This window comes from Oncorhynchus masou, chromosome 31 (genome assembly GCF_036934945.1).
Source record: "Oncorhynchus masou masou isolate Uvic2021 chromosome 31, UVic_Omas_1.1, whole genome shotgun sequence".
NCBI lineage: Eukaryota > Metazoa > Chordata > Actinopteri > Salmoniformes > Salmonidae > Oncorhynchus > Oncorhynchus masou.
In genome coordinates, this window is record NC_088242.1 from 37690823 (window position 1) to 37707647 (window position 16825).

At 43.0% G+C, this 16825-nt stretch overlaps 1 protein-coding gene across 1 annotated transcript in view; it reads right to left on the bottom strand.

Annotated features, from left to right (window-relative positions):
* LOC135523908 (formin-like protein 1) overlaps positions 1-16825 on the bottom strand; it is a 69919-nt gene that overhangs the window by 47273 nt on the left and 5821 nt on the right. Inside the window, exon 2 of the mRNA XM_064950925.1 lies at positions 342-425. Coding sequence (XP_064806997.1) covers positions 342-425 — 84 coding nt within the window. The remainder of the gene's footprint in view (positions 1-341; positions 426-16825) is intronic.

Genomic DNA, 16825 nt, shown 5'->3' on the forward strand with positions numbered 1-16825 from the left:
TTGCGTGCGCAAGTGTGTGTATGAACAACCCCTCTCACTGCAATGGTGTGTCAATGGGGTGCTTCCCTAGAAACCAGGACACCACAACAACAACAAAATTGACACCTCAACGCCTCTATACAAAGTTCTGCCAAGCTTAAAGGATGCAGTGCATATCATCAGGGCTTGATTCATCACGACGTAGACTTCTCTAAAGAAGTTTCACATGGTTATCATGTTACCTGAAGTTCCCCTAAGAACTATGATTACAACCTGTTACTGTAACGTCATCCACTAGGTGTTATTGAAACGTTAAACGGTACAGTAGACTGTTGCCTTGTGCAATGGAGTTGGAGTCCCACCTGATCACAGACCAGTTCCCACTTCTTCTCGTTGTCATACCGACACAGGATCTTCACCTTGTCTGGAGGCAGATTCATGGAGTTCTAAACACACAGAGAGAGAGAGAGAGAGACGATAGAGATGTTATAGGTACTAATAGAGAAACATTATCAATATGTCTGAAGACAGTTCGATTCCATGTGGTGCTGATGAGAACATTAAGGCCGTCATGATTTTGACTGGAGTTTGATAAGCAATGTTGGCAAATGATGTCACGTTACAACAGGTTCCATTGGAGCAATTTTAACGAGTTGACTTGATGTGCAAACTTTAGATCCACTTCAAAACACCACGTGTGAGTTTATCTTAAAATCTTTTCTTACTGCAACTGAAAACTATAAACACAAATTGCTGGGTGACGTTTAGCCTGCAGATATACTGTACACTGTGTGTACAAAACATTACCTTCCTAATATTGAGTTGCACCCCCTTTTGCCCTCAGAACAGCCTCAATTTGACTCTATAAGGTGTCGAAAGCATTCCACCAGCATGCTGGCCCATGTTGACTCCAATGCTTCCCACAGTTTTGCCAAGTTTGCTGGATGTCCTTTGGGTAGTGGACCATTCTTGATACACAAGGTAAACTGTTGAGTGTGGAAAAACCCAGCAGCGTTGCAGTTCTTGACACACTCAAACCGCTGCACCTGGCACCTACTACCATAGCCGGTTCAAAGGCAGTTAAATCTTTGGTCACCTTTTGAATCGCACACACATACACACATTCCGTGTCTCAATTGTCTCAAGACTTAAAAATCCTTCTTTAACCTGTCTCCTCCCCTTCCTCTACACTGATTGAAGTGGATTTAACATCAACAAGGGATCAGAGCTTTCACTGGGATTCAGCTGGTCAGTCTATGTCATGAAAAGAGCAGGTGTTCCTAATGTTTTGTACACTCAGTGAAGCTCCTAACTATATGAATAGGCCACATGAATAGGCCACGTGAACAGACAGGCACACAATGTCCCTTGAATGCACAGTGCAGCCAGTTTCTATGACAAACTCGTCAATAATGCATCAGTACCTCAATGATTTCATTAAGCGTCACTCAGCGACAGCAATCCTGTCCCTATACAGTCGTCTTCTTCATGGCCCCCATGACTCAGAGGTCAATTTCACTACCGACAGGCTGACAGACAGTATTCCTGTAACAGCTGGGCGCCTTGGGCTGTTGCCACACCACCAGAGAGTGTATTGCTAAAGAGACTTTGTTATTGGTCTGACTGCATGTTTCAAGTTTCAAGAGGAAGGTATGGAGAGACAGGGCAAGGGGAAAGAAAGAGGGAAGGAAGAGAGAGACAGAGTATAGTGTAACGTAGGGGGACTAATCTGAAATACTCTGGTTCTTTGTATCAAGGAGTGGATCAATGGAATGATCGGGCCAGAAATTATGTGATTTGTTTTGGTATTTACTCAGCAACTCGTCCTTGGACATGTCTTTGTTTCAGCAAGATCAAGCGCTCTCAGAAAAATATGGTTATTTCAATACAGATTTAAAGTGTTCATCTTCATGTAATATTCCACTCCTAATCCCCACCTATATGTACATATCTACCTCATATACTCCAGTATCCCTGCACATTGTACATTTGGTATTGGCACTGAGTAAGAGGATCCCCGAAATGAATTAAAAGGAAATACATTGATACGCTGGGCCACGCCCTTAATTACAATAAGGCACACCTTATTCGAGACAGTTCCACAGTTTTACCCGGATACAATAGTTTACATCATTCTGACATAATCTCGTAAATTCTTTCACTCACACTCTCAAAAAAGTTGCTGGAAAGATTGGTAGAGAGCTACAAATCAAATCCAATTGTATTTGTCACGTGCCAAATACAACAGTGAAATGCTAACTTAACCAACGATGCAGTTTTGAGTGTCCCTTTTGTCCAGGTGGGAAAGGGCAGTGTGGAGTGCAATAGAGGTTGCATCATCTGTGGATCATTTGCAGTATGCAAATCGGAGTGTGTCCAGGGTTTCTGGGATAATGGTGTTGATGTGAGTCATGACCAGCCTTTCAAATCATTTCATGGCTATAGACGTACTAAGTGCTATGGGTCGGTAGTCATTTAGGTAGATTACCTTAGTGTTCTTGGGCACAGGGACTATGATGGTCTGCTTGAAACATGTTGGTATGACAGACTCAGACAGGGAGAAATTGAAAATGTCAGTGAAGACACTTGCCAGTTGGTCAGCGCATGCTCAGAGTACACGTCCTGGTGATCCGTCTGGCCCTGCGGCCTTGTGAATGTTGACCTGTTGAAAGGTCTCACTCACATTGGCTGCGGAGAGCGTGATCACACAGTCATCCAGAACAGTTGGTGCTCTCATGCATGTTTCAGTGTTACTTGCCTTGAAGCGAGCATAGAAGTTATTTCGGTCGTCTGGTAGGCTCGTGTCACTCTGGGCAGCTCTAGGCTGTGCTTCCCTTTGTAGTCTGTAATAGTTTGCAAGCCCTGCCACACCTGACAAGCATCGGAGTCGGTGTAGTACAATTCGATCTTAGTCTTTATTGACGCTTTGCCTGTTTGATGGTTCGTCGGGGGGCATAGCGGGATTTCTTAAAAGCTTCCGGGTTAGAGTCCCGCTCCTTGAAAGCGGCAGCTCTACCCTTTAGCTCAGTGTGAATGTTGCCTGTAATCCGTGGCTTCTGGTTGGGGTATGTACGTCCAGTCACTGTGGTGACGACGTCCTCGGTGCAGTTATTGATAAAGCCAGTGACTGATGTGGTGTACTGTACTCTTCAATGCCATCGGAAGAATCGCGGAACATATTCCAGTCTGTGCTAGCAAAACAGTCCTGTAGTTTAGCTTCTGCTTCATCTGACCACTTTTTTATAGACCGAGTCACTGGTGCTTCCTGCTTTAGTTTTTGCTTGTAAGCAGGAAACAGGAGGATAGAGTTGTGGTCAGATTTACCAAATGGAGGGCGAGGGAGGTTTTTGTACGTGTCTCTGTGTGTGGAGTAAAGGTGGTCTTGAGTTTCTTTTCCCTCTGGTTGCACATTTAACATGTTGATAGAAATTTGGTGCAGGACATCCTTCTGTACACATGCAGGACATCCTTCTGTACTAATTATAGCCCAACACAGCCCTGCCACCCGGGGAAACCGGGCTAGACAACAGGAGACTCCCACTCAAGGACAAAACATATATCTTTTTACCTCGCCAACCCACTCCTCCTCCTTCCCCTCCTCTTCCTCCCCCTCTTCTCCTCCTTCCCCTCTTCTTCCTCCACCACTCCTCCTCCTTCCCCTCCTCTTCCTCCCCCACTCCTCCTCCTTCCCCTCTTCTTCCTCCCCCTCTTCTCCTCCTCCTGTTGTCTCTGTACGTTTCTGTAACCAGTAGAGAGGTTCTTCACAAGGTCACTCACAGTTAACTTTTTGGGTAAGCCTCCAAAGCAACACATTTTTCTCTCTCAGAATTGCTACTTGTTTTGTTTAGATACAGCGAATTGCTAGATACGCCCAGACAAGGGCTTCTCAGGAAAGTCTATGGTCTGTGGATACTTTGTAAATGCAATTTTAGTGGAACAACTCAACTCATGACCAGTCAAACATAAGTTAATGCTGAAGGAGGCTAATGGCCTTTTGGTTTTGATGCATCCCAACAAATATTTTTTGTAACCACGTCAGGTCGGTCAGTTAAAAGTTACTTGTGTCACACACAGGGGTGTGAAAACTGATGCACAACTAATAGCGTACAGCATCCTAAATCAATGGTACAGCCAGTGCTCTGATAAATCAGACTTGATAAATGATGTTGGATCAATAAACTGGGATTAGAGTTGGCTGGTGGCTAGTCCTGTACAGGGACACGCAGATGAGAAACCTCCTGGAGTTTTATGCTAGTGTACATGCACAGAGGAGAAACCTATTGGAGTTTAATGGTAGTGTACATGCACAGAGGAGAAACCTATTGGAGTTTAATGGTAGTGTACATGCACAGAGGAGAAACCTATTGGAGTTTGATGGTAGTGTACATGCACAGAGGAGAAACCTACTGGAGTTTAATGGTAGTGTTAAATGCACAGAGGAGAAACCTACTGGAGTTTAATGGTAGTGTACATGCACAAAGGAGAAATCTACTGGAGTTTAATGCTTGTGTACATGCACAGAGGAGAAATCCTACTGGAGTTGTATGCTAGTGTACATGCATAGAGGAGAAACCTACTGGAGTTTTATGGTAGTGTACATGCACAGAGAAGAAACCTATTGGAGTTGTACGATAGTGTACATGCACAGAGGAGAAACCTACTGGAGTTTTACGGTAGTGTACATGCACAGAGGAGAAACCTACTGGAGTTTTACGGTCGTGTACATTCACAGAGGAGAAACCTACTGGAGTTGTACGGTCATGTATTCGCACAGTAGGAGCAATATGGCGTCAAAGTCACCTGTTTTCTTCTCATTGATATCATGAAGCTAGAGTTACATATGAGAGATGTGCATTTCAAAATCTGGAAAATACCCTGTTAATTATCTGTAAAAAAATACAATGTTTTAAATGGTGCATACCGGTACTTAATACTGTAGGTCCATTTGTTACCGTTAAATTGGGCCACCTGTCTCTTTAGGAGCTCTATCTTCAAAGACAGTGGTGACGAGACAAACTGCACTCATCCCATTTCAGATTAGCCCTCCCCCTTGAGGTCTATTGATTAGACCTCCCCCTTGCTCTCTTCCCTCACATATACAGGACACATACTCCTACACAAGGATACACAAAAACATACACAGCCATGCCTCATAAGGTACCACCGCCAGTGACACACCCTCTTTGCTGTGTGATAAAGCAGATTGAATGTTACAGGGGAACAAGCGCAGCGTGCATTCATGCAGACTTGTGGGAAAGCATACGGCATAGTATCAAACTGCTCTCATTGTCATAACAAAGTAAATGTGGCACTCAGACATTCGGCTTCACTTCCAATCCCGTCATTGACTTTAAAAAGGCTTCTCAGCTCTAGATCCGTAACTCTCCAGGGACACTGTCTGTCTCGGCTATCAGGAGGCCTCAAGAAGTGTGGTTGAGGCTGCCATGTCAAGTAGCCTGGGAGCATGTCGCTTCCTTCTGTTTTAGTTAAGCTGCCATGTTTAACAGAGGCCCACTCAGGAGTTAGGGCAGTTAGCTCCTATCCGTCTTTGATTGACTTTGGGAGTTGGGGAAATTGATTTTGGGAGTTGGGGAAAGGCTAACAGTCAGTATGTGAGAGGCTAAATTCCGCCAAATGGGTAAACAGTCCCACAAAGAGGGTGGAAAAGGTGACAGTGAGAATACCTGCATTGCGTGCTATTTGCTAAACTAATAGAAAATATTTTCACATACAGTATGTACAGTCTTTAAGGCATGGAAAATAATTAGCTGTCAAAATATTTCCGGGGGTGAATTCAGGTGGAGTTGAGACATTGTCATCATTACGGTCTCTACTCAGTCTTGTTGTGCTGTACCTGGCTACCAAACAACCTTTAGGGGCTTTAGTGACAAAGGTCCTTTATATGAGGTTCTGTAATTGATACCTGGGTTGGCTCCCACCAATGTGGGGTCTGTGGAGCCACCTTGGCTCTCCGGCCTCAGTGGAGCAGAAAACAACATGGCTGTCAGTTTCACAGAGGTACTCTATAAATTCATGCAAGCATGTGTACACAAACATGTTCAAAGTAAATTCACACCCTTTTGATCAAATCCACACCCGCATGTAAGCTGTATCCTGATGCTTTTATGCTCTCATACAAAGACTGGCGTGCATATACAGGAGCACACGTACACACGCGTATCAACAGTATGCAAATCCCCAGATGCACATTTACACAGCCAACAGCATTGCACAGTGGGAAATATGCATAGTGGTATATGCAAAGTACAGAGGAAAGACGCTCAATATAAATGTGAATAGGGAGAGGGAGGAGGGTTGAGCCAAGGCCTCCCTTTGAGCACCTTGTTATTATCACCACCTATATAATGCTGAGGTCTGTGGTATAGATGCTAATCTGATTCAGCACTTAACACCATCAGCCCGTCATTATGTGACAAACGGATTGTTCAGGGAGGGAGCATAGTGGGTCAGACACGGCGTGCGCGCGCACACACACACACACACACACACACACACACACACACACACACACACACACACACACACACACACACACACACACACACACACACACACACACACACACACACACACACAGTGCCACCCTTGTGGGGGATTGACATCTGACACTCTGGTATAATTTAGTAGTCTGAGTCTCTAGTCAATTAACATTGGGACAGTCTGGCCCCTGGTGCAGGGTTTTTACAGCTGTACTTAAAGGGAAACTTCAGCGCTAGACACTATTTGGGGTGTTTTTCCAGTCTCCCTCCGTACCCTTACAAAAAATGATTTCCGTTTTAAAACTGCTGTAAAAGTGCAGTGACTACAGTGGACTGTGGTATTTTGGATGCAGTGATTGTAGAATAGCTGCAGCGTGTCGCAGCAGTCTAAGGTACTGCATCGCAGTGCTAGATGCAATTCTACAGACCCGGGTTCGATCCCGGGCTGTGTCACAACTGGCTGTGATTGGGAGTCCCATAGGGCGGCGCACAATTGGCCCAACATCGTCCGGGTTAGGGGAGGGATTGGCAGGGTGGGGATTTACTTGGCTAATTGTGCTCTAGTGACTTCTTGTTGCAAGCCGGGCACCTGCAGGCTGACCTCGGTCATCAGTTGAACAGTGTTTCCTCTGACCCATTGGTGCGGCTGGCTTCCGGGTTAAGTGGGCAGGCAGGTGTTAAGAAGTGTGGTCTGGCGGGTCATGTTTCGGAGGACGCATGCCTAGAGGAAAATAATTGCGGGACCAGCAAGCTGTGGTGGCATCCTAGACCAGGAAGACCAGGACTCAGGAAGGCAAACAAGTAAAATAAGCTATCTTTTAACACAAGGCGGTGCTGTTTAGTACAGTACAATTTTGTTAAGCTAGCTATGTTTGCTATACCTAAAATGTACTGTTGTCTTAACATTTTAGCTAACTAGCCTAGCTAACCTCAGTCCATGTCATCAGGAGCAAAACTGTTGAAATGTTTAGATGATGATAAAGAGTAAAGGACTTTGGCTTTATGACTCATATTAGTCTTGGAGTAACTATACCCGTGTGTTGTGGCTAGCTAACATGTGACTGTTAATGTCTCATATTATACATCATCAAGATTGTCCATGAATGTCTAATAGCATTTGTATCTTTCTCTCACAGACAAAACTACTTGGATACAAACAAAACAAATAGATATGAAGGGTCCCATAACAACCTCCACTTATATCAACGTGACTGCGAACACGTCACTGCACCACCCAAACACACCACATGCAAGTATTTCCTTTAAAAAAAACTGTAGTATTTATCATCGGCGCTAGTAGTATATTTTTTATTCTACTGTGTATATATGTCATACATTGCCATGACTGTTCCTGCATACTGCTGTGTAAACTCACCTTGGTCTCCAGAGCAAATAAAAGTTGTTTTGAACAAAAGCCACGTCTATTTAGTTGCCATAGTGACAGACTAATCTACTGTTTTTATTGAAATATGTTTACTTGCCAACAAATTCAAGTTTAAATGATACATACAACTCCCTATATTGTTTTAGCAGTAGGATTGTAGCTAGTTTATCAACATGCAAAGGCATGAATATCACAATGAAATGATCCAGAGGTTGAAGTCAACACTTTATTGGTTTCTGATGCAGCTGGGTCACTTTGGTCACTTGTCAGTACACTTGTAAAACATATTATATAAAACACCATTGGAACTAGCCATATCTATACCACAATGCAGTTGTGAGCATACTAGGTATTCTATATTATTCTACAACAACTCTGACTGAATGTTCCAGGCAGGTTCCAGAATGCTCTTCAGCTGGTGCACCTCTTCTTGTGTTGGATAATGGCAGCTGGTTTAGCAGGCTTTGGTGCTGTGGTGATGTTGGCAGAAATGTTAGGTTTAGGGCGCTGTGACTCTGGCTCCTTGTAGACCCACCGTCTGGTCCTTTCTTCACGCCACAGCCAGGTGGACAAGCCTCTCCCTGAATGAAGAGGTGGGTTCTAGGCTTGTACACTTTCACCACCCACTGTTTTGACTTCTTGCAGAAGATTTGTTTGTACTGCAAGTCTCCTGGAAAGACATAAAGACAGATCATCTGTTAAACAAAACAAAAAGGTCCTGTGTACCGGTATGTGTTTTGTTACACTCAGAGTCAATTTGGGTTATTGAGATGGACAGTTAACAAAGATGTGAAAAGTTCGAGAGGGCTTGACTTGTAGACTTCTAGTCGTGTATTGTTGTGTATGAGCACCTACAGTTGTGCTGTTGAGTAGACAAGCACTGCCAACAATAGAGTGAATAGGCTAGAAAAGTATACAAACAGCCCTTATTCCCCATGCCAAAGAACTGTCTGCAAGGATCACTTGACTTGTAGACAGTATAGTGTGTTTGTGATTCTGTTTTCTCAAGAGGGTATTGTGCTTTTATAAATACCTTTTGGCTGTCCTGGCTTGTTTCAGAATCAGACGACGTTGAGCTTGAGCTTGTTCCCGGCTGAAAGCTTTCATCCAAATAGTGCAGGCTCTGTACTACCAAAGCTGGTGTCACGGTCCTTGTTATCAGCAGCAAGATTAGTCTGTAGGACACACAGTAGTCCGTGATTGGCCAAATTTGACTGCTTTGTCACCATTAATACACACTCAACGAGGTACAAAATCCACCCAGCCTCCTCATGTCAATAGATCATACATACTAATCTTCATACACACACACAGTACCCATCCCTAACAGACACCCAGTCAGCCACCCATACCTAACAGCTCCTTTTCTCCAATTTAGACTTCAACTAAAGCCTCCACAATACAGCGAAAACTACAGTACAAGTTGAAGCATAACGTACTTGTAAACACACCAACTATGACAACAAGACACAGACCATATGTATGCCTAGCTCCAGTATATTTATTTGCGCATCATGGAGTTATGGAAATATTTAGCAAAGGTGAGTTCCTAGTGCTGAGCCTGATGCCGATGCCGCTGCAGATGTTGATGGGATCGGACTCTAAATAGAGCACATAGTCATGTGGTAGTTGGTTAGCTAGCCAGCGTTTAGATACAGTCCGGTAGGCTGTAGATAACAAAACCTAATGAAGCTAACATTAGCTTGCAAAGTTGCAAATCAAATCACATAGCAGCTGGCTAATTACATTGATTTGCTTTCGAATGTCTAGACAGCGTATTATGAAAGCTAACTAGCTAGATGTTGATTTAGATAAACAAATGTAGTTATCTACCTAGTTAGCTAGGTAACCTTAGCCACGTTACCTCAGCTTGATTGGCTGATTGGATGCCTTCCTCTTGGAAGTGAAGTGGAAAATGTATGGAATAGCATCACTTTAACATTCATTGATCCTGGCAACCAGTTTCAAAATCCTCAGACATTTTGATATTTCCCACATCAACTGATGCGGTACTACATCCTGAAATCGTTATGAATTCTGGATATCGTGGTAAATGTAGCCAGTTTGCGCTGTTCTGTGAAGGAAGTAGTACACAGCTTTGTACGAGATCTTCAGTTTCTTGGCAATTTCTCACATGGAATAGCCTTCATTTCTCAGAACAATAATAGACTGACGAGTGTCAGAAGAAAGTCTTTGTTTCTGGACATTTTGAGCCTGTAATCGAACCCACAAATGCTGATGCTCCAGATACACAACTAGTCTCAAGGCCAGTTTTATTGCTTCTTTAATCAGAAAAACAGTTTCCAGCTGTGCTAAGATAATTGCAAAAAGGTTTTCTAATGATCAATTAGCCTTTCAAAATGATAAACTTGAATTAGCTAACGTGCCATTAGAACACAGGAGTGATGGTTGCTGATAATGGGCCTCTGTAGATATTCCATTAAGAATCAGCCATTTCCAGCTACAATGGTCATTTACAACATTAAAAATGTCTACACTGTATTTCTGAGCAATATGATGTTATTTTAATGGACAAAAAGTGTTTTTCTTTCAACAACATGGACATTTCTAAGTGACCCCAAACTTTTGAACAGTAGTGTATGATAAATGAATAACATATTAATGGGCATATGCAGTGAAATCGAGCGGCGGTGGCATTTCCCTTTAATGTCTTTCTCTGTAGCAGAGATCGCCCACTGTAGAGGGATCCCTGCACACCAACCAGCCTGCTCGCTAGACAGTCGTCTGGCCCATCTGAGATTTGCTATGTACACTGAGCATTAGATTGAAGATGGGGGTGGGTCCGGGGGCGTTTGGTAAGGGTGTGTGTGGCAGGGATGATCTATCTTTACTGCTCCCTACGATAGAGTGATGTAGCAAAAAAAGGAACAGTCCCATACCACAGCAGAATGTGGTCATGTGCACCTTATGTACAAACATGAATTTACGAACACAAGCAGGCATGTTGATACATGTATGTTAGATGCAAAACATACCTTATACTTACTACTTACATTGTCTGTACACACACAAACACAGACACATACAAAGACAGAGACACAGGGAGGTCCAGCGTGATTTGACAGCACTACAGCCGGCACCGGATGTATGCCCAAGCCCTTAAGCCTTGACCACTGCCAAGTTGATTCATTACAACAACAAGTCTGATCTCCAGATCTCACTCCAGACCCGTGTTCGATTTCTCAAGAACACGCACGCGTCCTGCTTCTGCCCTACAGTAGCTGGCCCCCCTATTCCTCCCTGTTCCTGAACCATGGAAACAAATTCATTAGACAAGAAGTGTAGGGATAGAGTACACTGTCCGAAAATCATATACAGTAGCAATTCAATAATGAATGGAGCGATAACATTGACTATACTCACCACATGATTCAAACTTTGGTAGAAATCTGTTTATATCTAAGGTATGAGTTATGGAGCAATACAATGCATTTATTCAACTGCCTATGTAGCAACTTATGTAAATGATGGACTTTTATTAATGACTAGACAACGGTGTTCCATAACGTCGACTCTTTCATTTGATTGGAGTCATATTCAATTACAGAGCAAAGTGGGGTTGGGAGTTGTCTGTGCACGAGCTAGGTTTATGGATGAGTTCTCAGTGTAGCCTACAAATAGTCTTCATTGGAACTGAGTGTAGAAGATAGATGTGTTAGGCATGCATGCAAATGAATCCAAATGAGCGATCAAATAGCTTTACCCTAGCAAATCAAACAAGGTTGACAGAGACCAATGGGCAAGAACCACATACAATCAGTGGTGGAAAAAGTACCAAATTGTAATACTTGAGTAAATGTATACAGTAGATACCTTAATAGAAAGTTACTGAAGTAAAAATAAAAGTCACCTAGTAAAATACTACGGAGTAAAAGTCCAAAAGTATTTGGTTCTAAATATACTTAAGTATCAAAGGTAAATGTAAATTGCTAAAATATACTTAGGTGTCAAAAGTTAAAGTAGAAGTATAAATAATTTTAAATTCCTTATTTTAAGTACTTTACACCACTGCATATGATTTTCCTTTGATCGCCCTGTTTTAAGGAGAACTTTCCTGCAATGGAAACATGTTGTGTATTTGAGGTTAAAAAGGCTTCTGAAGTTTGTAATTTCCACTATGAAATTTCAGACATGATTTTCTCTTCGGAAAAATGTATCAATCCCTACAAAAATGTTCATTAATTATAATCCACATAATAATTCACATTTCCTGTTGCTTCAGGATTATTTCATGCTGTAGCAAACTGGCTCAAAGTAAGATCCTACATCTGTAGTTAAGAGTATAGTCTAGCTCCACGTACATAGTTCTGAGCTTCTATCAAGGTATCTACAGTGGGGAGAACAAGTATTTGATACACTGCCGATTTTGCAGGTTTTCCTACTTACAAAGCATGTAGAGGACTGTAATGTTTATCATAGGTACACGTCAACTGTGAGAGAGGGAATCTAAAACAAAAATCCAGAAAATCACATTGTATGATGATGAGTCATTAATTAGCATATTGCATGACATAAGTATTTGATACATCAGAAAAGCAGAACTTAATATTTGGTACAGAAACCTTGGTTTGCAATTACAGAGATCATACGTTTCCTGTAGTTATTGAACAGGTTTGCACACACTGCAGCAGGGATTTTGGTCCACTCCTCCATACAGACCTTCTCCAGATCCTTCAGGTTTCGGGGCTGTCGCTGGGCAATACGGACTTTCAGTTCCCTCCAAAGATTTTCTATTGGGTTCAGGCCTGGAGACTGGCTCGGCCACTCCAGGACCTTGAGATGCTTCTTACGGAGCCACTCCTTAGCTTCCCTGGCTGTGTGTTTTGGGTCGTTGTCATGCTGGAAGACCCAGCCACGACCCATCTTCAATGCTCTTTCTGAGGGAAGGAGGTTGTTAGCCAAGATCTCGCAATACATGGCCCCATCCATCCTCCCCTCAATACGGTGCAGTCATCCTGTCCCCTTTGCAGAAAAGCATCCCTAAAGAATGATGTTTCCACCTCCATGCTTCACGGTTGGGATGGTGTTGTTGGGGTTGTACTCATCCTTCTTCTTCCTCCAAACACGGCGAGTGGAGATTAGACCAAAAAGCTCTATTTTTGTCTCATCAGACCACATGACCTTCTCCCATTGCTCCTCTGGATCATCCAGATGGTCATTGGCAAACTTCAGACGGGCCTGGACATGCGCTGGCTTGAGCAGGGGGACCTTGCGTGCGCTGCAGGATTTTAATCCATGACGGCGTAGCGTGTTACTATTGGTTTTCTTTGGGACTGTGGTCCCAGCTCTCTTCAGGTCATTGACCAGGTCCTGCCATGTTGTTCTGGGCTGATCCCTCACCTTCCTCATGATCATTGATGCCCCACGAGGTGAGATCTTGCATGGAGCCCCAAACCGAGAGTGATTGACCGTCATCTTGAACTTCAATTTTCTAATAATTGAGCCAACAGTTGTTGCCTTCTCACCAAGCTGCTTGCCTATTGTCCTGTAGCCCATCCCAGCCTTGTGCAGGTCTACAATTTAACCCTGATGTCCTTACACAACTCTCTGGTCTTGGCCATTGTGGAGAGGTTGGAGTCTGTTTGATTGAGTGTGTGGACAGGTGTCTTTTATACAGGTAACGAGTTCAAACAGGTGCAGTTAATACAGGTAATGAGTGGAGAACAGGAGGGAGTCTTAAAGAAAAACTAACAGGTCAGTGAGAGCCGGAATTCTTACTGGTTGGTATGTGATCAAATACTTATGTCATGCAATAAAATGCAAATTAATTACTTAAAAATCATACAATGTGATTGTCTGGATTTTTGTTTTGTGTTGTGTCCCTATGATATAGTGTACCTATGATACAAATTACAGACCTCTACATGCTTTGTAAGTAGTAAACCTGCAAAATCGGCAGTGTATCAAATACTTGTTCTCCCCACTGTACCTCTCTCCAAAGCCTAATACACTTGTGGAGTTCGAAGAGGATTGGATAGAAGTAGGCTCAGCAATATTGTGAATGTTGTTACAACAAACCCCAAAAAATAACTAAAGAAAGAAAAAAGTTATATTTTCATTCAGATAGTAAGCAGTGTAGGCATGTCTCCCACATGGTGAGTCACTTGGCATCTCATCCTGATGTGGTGGCATTGGTTGAAGCTCAATGTTATATTCAGATTTCCCTACCATCATATCTAAGCTAATATGACACAAATGTCTATGAAAATGTGCAAATAAAGTTGAATGGAGTTACACAACACACTCCCTGTCTCTCGTCATGGTCCGTCCATTACTGAGAACCAACATACCGGATTTTTGACAGGGTCGTTGGCATTAGGGTCTTCAGACAATTTTTTGCCCAAACCTAGGTCAAATTCCAGTCGTCGGATTAAAACGAGGCAACAGCGTCCATAAGGTGACCATTAGACTTGTATCCATTTAGACTGAATGCGTTTGTAGGTGCAACAGTTTTTATAAAAAGTAGAATTTATCACTCTCACATTTCCGTCCATTAAGAACCAACTATGTGCTACCTTTTTGTAGCATTTCTGACAATGCTAACATATTTTCAGCCAAATCTGAGAGTTCTAAAACCTGACCAAAGCACTTGGGTTGCGCATCAACAGTGCTAGTAGCTAACTACCAGTCAGATAAGAGGCAAGCTACATACAAAGGAAGCTAGCTATTGTATAAGTCATGTGGAAACTGTTGGCCTTGACACTTGACACTTGTATCTAATAAGCACAAATAAGATAGCGAGCATACTTGGCTGCTATTCCCAACTAATCAGACCTGACACAAGGATAAAGTGACTAAGGAGGCAGTTGAAATCGGAGAGGGGGCCCAATTTTGGCGGTTTCTTGTTTTGGAATTATATTGAATTCTACTGATATCACACTATACCCCCTTATAGTTCAAATGCTGAGACTCCGAGATCACTCAGTACTTTTGAAGTGACCGTCCGGTTGGTGCAAAGTCTGTAGCCCATCTCCACTGTATCAGCACAATGGACAGCGCCTTACACTAAAGCAAGTCAGTTTTGGTAATGAATATAGGCTACAATAATGATAGGCTGTTTAATAGATTAATTACCCTATGTGAATGCAGCCGTACACACAGATGTCAACACCAAAATAATGCAAACTAAATGCTGAAAGTATTAGCCTAGTTATTCATGCATGCAGACAAAAATACTGAATAGCAATTTGTCTTAGAATACCGACAAAACCTCAAATGCGAACAAGTGAATGCAAACAGAACAAAATAGAGGTATCAACTAGAAGGCCTAGTAAACAAAATATCAGATCAATAAAGACAATCTAAATATATATATATTTTTATATATACCTTTATTTAACAAGGAAAGTCAGTTAAGAACAAATTCTTATTTTCAATGGCCTAGGAACAATGGGTTAACTGCCTTGTTCAGGGGCAGAACAACAGATTTTTACCTTGTCAGCTCAGGGATTCAAGTCCAACGCTCTAACCACTAGGTTACTTACATGTAAGCTAGTTCCATTAACAGTAAACCAACGCAGTGAAAAAAAGGGGAATGGGTATGTATGTATGTATGTATGTATTAACAGTAAACCAACGTATGTAAAAAAGTGGTGTGTGGTGTGTGTGTGTGTGTGTGTGTGTGTGTGTGTATGTGTGTGTATGTATGTATGTATGTATGTATGTATGTATGTATGTATGTATGTATGTATGTATGTATGTATGTATGTATGTATGCATGCATGCGTATATATGTATGCATGCATGCATGCATGCACATATATATGTATGTATATATGTGTGCATGCATGCATGCATGCATATTTGTGGTTGGTAGAGTGGGCTATGGTCTGTTTCTTATTAAGCTCACCACTTGCTTTCTGACTCCCAGTGTGTACGTTACAGAATTCAGCCTCAACAAATGGAAGCAGCAGGTAATCGGGCCCCAGATGGTTGATGAACAGGGGTAGCTACTTCGTCAATACAACGACCAGCTGACGCAACTGGGAAAGGCAATGGAAGAGGTTCTTCGCAGTCTTCAACGTCTCGAACATGCCCAAGAGGCGTTGCCTTGATCTAGTGGAGGATACACTGCCACCAGTCTACTCAGCAGTCCACCCATGTCAGTGTTGCCTGTCTGTCCCTCCTGGATAAATATGATGCAACCCCATCTGAAATGCTGTGGTTTCCTAATCCAGTGGTCCCGCTTTTGTGCACCAGATGGGTGCTCCCACCACTGAGAGGTCCAAGGTTGCCACGCTTATTTCTCTGCTGACTGGGCAGGATTGGAGTGGGCTATGGCCATCTGGGAGAGGAGGAGCTGTATGTGAATGAGGGGTTCATGGCTCTGATCAGAGCCATTTTCGATCATCCACTGGAGGGCAGAGAGGGGGTTTATAGCGCCTATTGAGGTCACGACAAACCCTATTTCCCCCTCAGGAAACTAAAAAGATTTGGCATGGGTCCTGAAATCCTCAAAAGGTTCTACAGCTGCAACATCGAGAGCATCCTGACTGGTTGCGTCACTGCCTGATATGGCAATTGCTCGGCCTCTGACTGCAAGGCACTACAGAGGGTAGTGCGTACGGCCCAGCACATCACTGGGGCTAAGCTGCCTGCCATCTAGGACCTCTACACAAGGCGGTGTCGGAGGAAGGCCCTAAAAATTGTCAAAGACCCCAGCCACCCCAGTTATAGACTGTTCTCTCTACTACCGCATGGCAAGTGGTCCCGGAGTGCCAAGTTTAGGACAAAAAGGGGTTCTCAACAGTTATTATTCCCAAGCCATAAGACTCCTGAACAGGTAATCAAATGGCTACCCTGACTATTTGCATTGTGTGCCCCCCCCAAACCGTCTTATGCTGCTGCTACTCTGTTTATCATATATGCATAGTCACTTTAACTATAGATTCATGTACATACGACCAACCAGTTCTCCTGCACATTGGCTAACCGGGCTATC